The following is a 7,046-nucleotide window of genomic DNA, read 5'->3' as shown; positions in this document are numbered from 1 at the left end:
CTGGTCCCAGTCCTATCCCCTTACTGGTCCCAATCCTATTCTCTTCTGGTCCCAATCCTATTCCCTCACCGATTCCAGTCCCTGCTTCCCACTGATCCCAGCCTGACTCCCTAACGCTTCCAGTTCCAGTCTCTATTCCCGCACGGCTCCCAGGCTCCGTTCCTTTCCCGGTTCCACTCCGTGCTCCTCGCTGCTCTGTCCGTTCCCTCACTGCTCCCAGCCCGTTCGGTCACCCCAGCCGCTGCCCCGGGCCGCCCCGCCGCTCTCGGGCGCTGACCTGGCGGCAGGAGGGTGAGGAGAACCAGGAGGGCAGCGAGGCCGAGAGCGGCCGAGGCCAGGAGAGAGAGCTCGGGGAGAGCGCCCATGGCCGCGGGGCTGTAAGGGGATCGCCTGTAAAGGGATCGGCCGTAACCGGAGCGGCTGTAACGGGATCGGCTGTGGGGATCGGCTATAACGGGACGGCTGTGAGGGGATCATCGGCTATAACGGGACGGACCGCGCTGGGCCCTCCCCGTCGCCATGTGATCCCGGCCCCAACGGCACCGCGTGGGCCGGCGCTGCCGACACCGCGCTGCCCGTGGGCGCGAACCGGCCCTGCAGCGCGGCGCTGCCCCGCACGTCGGTCTCCATCGGGTGCCCCCTCAGAGGCTCCCCCCACAGGCGGTGCCCCCATAGACCCCCATAGGCCCCCATAGGTTCCCGTAGACCCCCATAGACCCCATAGATGCCCATAGGCCCCCATTGGCCCCTACAGATCACATGGACCTCCATAGACCCCCATAAGCCCCCATAGGCCCCCTTCCCCCCCCACCCCCATAGGCTGTCTCCCGCCATCGCTCCCACAGCTCCTCCATGCCCCCCCCCCCCCCCGGACCCCCCCCCCCCCCCGGCCTCCCTTTCGCCTCCAGGCCGCCAGGGGGCGCTCTCTGCCGCCCACCAGCGAGCGCGCGAGCGGCTTCCGCCACATCATGGCGTCACTTCCGGCGGCGCCAACTTCCTCTTCCGTCCGCCTCGTTGCCGGCAGCTGCCGTTGCAGCCGTTGCCGCCAAACCCGGGAAACGCGCGCGCGTTGGGGCTGCTTCCGGTAAGAGCGGGCGGAGGACGAGTGAAGGAGCGGCCTGGGCTCGGGGCTGCGCCTCGGCTCCTTCCGGCGCGCGGCGGGATCCGCGCCTCCCGGTATCCGAGCCCCCCCCCGTCCCGGTGAGCCCTAAGCGGGCCCGTGGTCCCGGTAACCACAGCCTGCAGCCGCGCGGTCTCTCCGTGCAGCCGAACCGCGGAGCCCCGCTCGCCTCGGGGTCGTTCCTCTGCTCGGGGCTCCGGCCGTTTCCCCTCGTCGTTCCCCGCTGTTGGGTGCGGGGTCTGCAGGGGACGCTCCGTTTTCCGCAGCGTTTCCTTTGCTTCTAAAGGAGATCCCGACCCCACGGCAGAAGCCGCCCCGCTCCGCAGCTTCCGGACGCTGCACCGACCCCACATGGCCGCGCGGACCCAATGAGGATGGAGACCCGGGACTCCGCCGGCCGCGGCTCGGGGTTCAAGACCTTCCCCCTGCCGCCCCGGGCAGGGCTGAGGGACGCGCTCTGCCCGCCCGACACCAAGGTTGGCAGCGCTCCGTGCCCCGCGGCCCCAAAGAGGGGGTGGGGGGCGGGGGATCCCTTTAAGTATTCGGTGGGGTTTGGGGTTCGGTTCTGGGCTCTGAAATGGGTGCTGAGGTCTTTGGAAGTTTCCAGAGGAAGGTAACGGTGTGGAAGTCAGGCTGTTCGATAAATGTGGCTGTTTGATAAGTGTTTGATAACTGTAACGGCGCCGGGGTCGTGTAGGACGGAGGGGAGGGGGATGAGGGGTGACCTTACTGCTCTCTGCTGTGCCCTGAGGAGGAGAATGGGGAGGCAGGCGCTCGTCTCCTTTAGCGAGTGGTGACAGAACATGGGAGCAGAACAGGGCTGTGCTGGGGGATTCTGACTGTATCAAAGGAAAACCTCTTTACCATGAGGGTGGTCAGACGCTGGGATAAGCTTCCCAGGGAGGTGAGTGATGCCCTATGCCTGCAGTGCTTGGGATGCATTTGCACGACGCTCTCGGTTGTTTATCAGAACTTCAGGTTAGTTCTGAAGGAGCCAGGCAGCCGTTCTCCATTCCTGTAGCTCCCTTCCAATGGGACCCTTTTGCTTTATTCAAAAGCAGCGGGGCATTTCAAGCAGCAGTCACACCAAGTGCCTGGCGTTCCTAACACTGAATGCTTCCTGAGCAGAGGCCTGCTGCAAGGTGCCCTGTTGGTGCTGCTAATTGCTGATTAGCATCCTAAGCAAAGATGGAAGTTTGCTGGTGATATTTGCACTGCTCTGTATGTGCCTGTCAGCGTGTTGTGCCTTGATGAGTTGGCCAGAGGCAGCGTAGCCCTGAGGCTGTTTTTTTTTGCCCTGTAGTAACATGGAAACGATGTTTGTTTTGTCTCCTGTTGTTGAAAGGGAGATCACAGGGGCAGAGGGGATTCTAGAGGGAGAAGGGAGACTCGTTAGCACCTTTCCAACAAGGTGCTGTGTTGTCAGGCTGACACAGGTGCCCAGTGGTACCCTTCTGTCAGCAATTACTGATGATAACCATGTGGTGGAGGGACAGTAACCGCCTGGGGTTTAAAATCCAGAGCTGTGCACTTTTCTGATTAAAAACCTGCAATCTCTCCCCACAGTTTTTACCAAACAAGACCAGCAGCTTTGCTTGCCCAGCTGGAAATGCCTCATGCGCTCTCAATTTCAGCCAAGGTAAGATAATCTCTTTTTTTTTTTTTTCCCCCCCTTAAGTGTGTTTTTTGTTTATTTTTTTTCCCCCGTTTCCTCTCCACAGCAACGCAGGGAGGGAGATATTCCTCTTTCTTAACTTCTGCCTCATTTCTCACTTGCAGAAGTCCCGTGCCCTGAGACCTACCGGACTGCAGGAGAGCCCCAGGGCTTTGGGTGCAGCACCAATGGGCAGTGGAGGGGCCTGGTGCCCCCCCCGAGCGCTGCACTGCCGAAGCTGAGGCTGAGCCGTGGCTCTTATCTCGAGGCTCGCAAAAACCCCAGGTGTGTGGAAAAACCCCAGGGCTGTTCTGCACCCACCTTCACCCACAGGTTTGGTGTTTTCCACACGCAGCTGGCAGAGAAATTCCATTCTTGTGGGGGGGGGGGGGGGAAAAGAAATAACAGGTTGTGCTTTGACCAACCGAGGGAAGCTCTTCTGGCCGCTCAGCAGGAGGCGTTTGCTGCAGATCAGAAGCAGCACAGAAGCTCAGATGTTTGTGAGGCTCTTCCCAGCAGTGGGTGTGATGGAAGAGGAAGATGGGGGTTTGGAGAGTAATCTTGGTGTACAAATAGTGGTTATACTGCTGGGAAGCCAGGAGAGATGGGGTGTGATGTGGTCCTGTCCTGCTTAGTGCTTGTGATGCAGGAGCTTTGCGTGCAGCTGCCTGTAAAGGAGTGTTTCCCCAGTAGGGCAGTGTCTTTCCAGCTCAGTGCAAATCTTACTCCTCTGGAAAATCCCTGTAATGGAGAACGTTTGTTTGTGATTGATGTAATTAATGTCAATGGGATAAATTCCAAATCAACCCAGAGGTTTTGGAACGGGCTGTGAAGTGAGCCTGACCCGCGGGAGTGGGGAGAAATGAGGTGAAAGGAGAGCATCGGGTTTTGTAACAGAGAACGCAGAGGTTTTTCTCAGGGCGAGATTCAGCCATTTTGTGGATGTGGATGGGAAGAGGGGGAGCTGTTGGATCTGGCGGGAAGGTCTTGCTCGGGGTTTGCAGGCTGTGCTTCCTCGGCCTCGCAGTGCCACCTGCTGGCATCTGCCCGGCTGCACAATCTGGCATCTGTGGCTTTGCTTCGAGCTGCTGAAGAGCCGGGCTTCAGTGCTGAGCTGGTATTTGATTTGTGTTTGTAAAGCTCGTTTCTGATCCGAGTTGGGTAGAATCATAGAATGACAAGGTTGGAAATGATCTGTAAGATCATCTAGTTCAATCTAGTCTCCTCATCATAGCTCGGTTCTCAACTGATTTGAGGGATGGGGGGAGAATGAGGTTACAGACTCACAGGCTGCCCAGAGAGGCTGTGGATGCCCCGTCCTTGGAGGTGTTCAAGGCCAGGTTGGATGGGGCCCTGGGCAGCCTGGTTTAGCATTAAAGTTGGATGTTGGTGGCCCTGCTTGTGGCAGGGGGTTGGAGATTCACGATCCTTCAGGTCCCTTCCAACCCTGGCCATTCTGTGAAGCGTGAAACCGAAGGAACCTGTTTTGTTTCTCCTCACAGTGGGACCTCCAACAGTTTTGTAGGGAAGTCCAACCACCATTGCCATGGGTCGGCGTTTCCAATCAAACCTGCCCAGAGCCCTTCCTGGAGCGGGCCGTGCCGCCGCAGCCTGCTCAGCCCAAAGAAAACTCCGCGGCGGTTCGTCAGCACTGCAGAGGAGGTAAAAAAGCAAAGGTTGGGTGCGAGGCCCCTCGGTGGGTGGCTCCATGTGAGCTGGTTGCTTCTGAGCACCGCAGAGAGCTGGAGGCAGGTCTGCCCTGTGCTGGATTCTGTCCTCCTGTCTGACAGAACGAGAGCGTTTCGGGTTCCTCGTGTGTCTGCTTGTGCTTGCTGGGTGTCTTTGTTTAAAGCGTGGTACTGTGGCTGTTTCTCTGCAGACTGTTCGAGAGGAAGAGCGAGAGATCTACAGGCAGTTGCTTCAGATGGTCACAGGAAAGCAGTTTTCTACGTCCAAGCCCTCTTCGCTCTTCCCCTTCCATCTGTGAGTTACATAAAATGCTCGCTTCCAGCACAGGCTGTGTATCCTCTGTGCATGCGTTCTGTGGGATCTAACTTCCCGTTGTTCCTAGGTCCAGGTGCTCAAATTCCAGCAAAAGTGTACTGAAAGAAACTCCCAGCAAGAACTCAAAGCTGTTTGAAGCTCACAGCGTTGCACCAGCCAGCTCAGCAACCAGCATTCTTGGGGCACAGGAGCAGCCATCGCACAAACCACCGCTCTACTCCACGCCCAGCTATCCCTGCAATATCTTCGAGTCCCATAACTCCACAGCCCAGCATCAGCAAGAAAATCTACCAGCATCCAACACTCAGTCTGAAGGTAAAAGCCAAAAGCAAACAAGCAGTCAGATGTATGGGGTGAAAACGCTGACTCCCTCCTTTTCTGTACTCGGACTTCAGCACAGCTTGGTAACTCAGTAGTAATTGTAAGAATAACAATGTTCCTCAATTTTATCCTCTGTAGGATCAGACTCGGTCATTTTGCTCAAAGTAAAGGATTCCAGAACCCCAGCTCCAAGGTGAGAGGCTGTAAATTGCATCCAGAGCAAACAAGGGCAGGGGGAAGTTCACACAGTCTTTCTGGTTTCACTGAGAGAGGAGATTGCAGATAAAAAGTGACTTTGTGAATGCTTCACAAAGGGAGAGCAGTTTGCCATAGATACCAGCACTGGGGAATGATGCATCAATCTCTTTCTGGAGACCTGGATGCAAATTGCTGTCGGATCTGTCTGTAGCTCTTATCACTCTTACAATAAAGATGTCCTCAGATATTACTCACTAATCAGTTTTCAAGCAATTACTTTCCGTGCAAAGGAGAATGCTTACGCATGTCCTTCTCTCCTTTCTAGCCTCCCATTCTTCCAGGCAGAACTATGGATCAAGGAACTGTAAGTAGATGTTTTCTGCTTCGTTTTGCTCTCACAAATGCTCGTGTGTTTCTAAATGCTGTCTTGTTCAAACTGTGCTTCTCAGGACCAGTGTCTACGACTCGCGAGCTCGGGAGAGGTGGCGGCAGATTGAGGAGCAGAAAGCTCTGGCCTTGCAGCTGCAGAGCCAGGTGAGAGAACAGTGAGTGAATGAGCATCTCTGAGTCAGAGCTTCGAACCACAGAGTGGGAAGCTGATAGGGAAAAGAATGGCACAAATCTGCTCTCCGGCATCCGATGGCTTTGTTACCCCTTGCTGTGGCAGGGCGTTCAGTCGCACTGTGGCCAGGCTGGATGCTGCCCCTTTCTGCATCTCCTGGAACGATTGGCTCCATGAGGCTTCCTCCTGAGCCCTGTGGAGGTGGCTCCTTTTCTCTGTGTAATCCAGAGGTCTCCCCTTCAGCGGTTGCAGGAGCAGGAGCACTCGGTGCAGGACCTGGTGGATTTGAACCTTCGTGTGCCTCTCGAGAAGGAAATCCCAGTCACGGTGGTCCCAGAAAAGAAGGAGGGTGCCAAGTCTGCTGATGGTGAAGAGGAGTTCCCTGAAATCACAGAGGTAAATCTCCTTTGTCTGGTGGACAGTCGGACATCTGTGCAGATGTGCTTCTGATATGAGCATCATTTTCTGAGACCAGTGCGCAGACTGAGAGCCGTGAGCTTTTGCTGTGTGTTTTATGGAGGGTTTATCCTTGGAGGAGCAAAGAACAGATGGGGGTTTGAATGTAGCCCTCATGATGGCTGGGTGGATGAGGGGAGAGCAGTGGATGTAGTCTACCTTGATTTCAGCAAGGCATTTGATACTGTCCCCCATGACATCCTTATAACAAAGCTGAGGAAGTGTGGGATAGATGAGTGGACAGTGAGGTGGGTTGAGAACTGGCTGACTGGCAGAGCACAGAGGGTCGTTGTTGGTGGTGCAGAGTCCAGTTGGAGGCCTGTAAGCAGCGGTGTTCCTCGGGGGTCTGTGCTGGGTCCGGTCTTGTTCAACATCTTCATCAATGACCTTGATGAGGGGATAATGGCCACCCTCAGCAAGTTTGCTGATGATACGAAGTTGGGAGGATTGGCTGACAGCCTGAAGGCTGTGTTACCATTCAGTGAGAGCTGGACAGGCTGAGAGCTGAGCAGAAAAAAACCGAATGAGGTTTAACAAAAGCAAGTGTAGAGTCTTGCATCTGGGGAGGAATAATTGCATGCAGCAGTACAGGTTGGGGATGAGCTGCTGGAGGGGAGCTCTGCACAGAGGGACCTGGGTGTCCTGGTGGACGACAGGTCGGCCATGAGCCAGCAGTGTGCCCTGGTGGCCAAAAAGGTCAATGGCATCCTGGGCTGCATTGCACACAGCGT

At 56.2% G+C, this 7,046-nt stretch overlaps 1 protein-coding gene across 1 annotated transcript; it reads left to right on the top strand.

Annotated features, from left to right (window-relative positions):
• Window positions 1-238: 238 nt before the first annotated feature.
• Window positions 239-6,255, top strand: LOC122194102 (sentrin-specific protease 1-like; the record flags this gene model as incomplete). Its single annotated transcript, XM_042895022.1, has 12 exons — window positions 239-377; window positions 909-1,084; window positions 1,407-1,596; window positions 2,687-2,759; window positions 2,900-3,059; window positions 4,277-4,436; window positions 4,654-4,757; window positions 4,846-5,093; window positions 5,238-5,292; window positions 5,623-5,661; window positions 5,747-5,831; window positions 6,103-6,255. Coding segments are annotated over 12 exons (1,582 nt in total), but the record flags the coding sequence as incomplete, so codon positions are not given.
• Window positions 6,256-7,046: the final 791 nt, after the last annotated feature.

Source organism: Lagopus leucura, unplaced genomic scaffold, assembly GCF_019238085.1.
Source record: "Lagopus leucura isolate 7727_CA_CO unplaced genomic scaffold, USGS_WTPT01 34072-0_obj-0_obj, whole genome shotgun sequence".
In the NCBI taxonomy this organism is placed as follows: Eukaryota; Metazoa; Chordata; class Aves; order Galliformes; family Phasianidae; genus Lagopus; species Lagopus leucura.
This window is presented reverse-complemented; position numbering and strand designations above follow the sequence as displayed.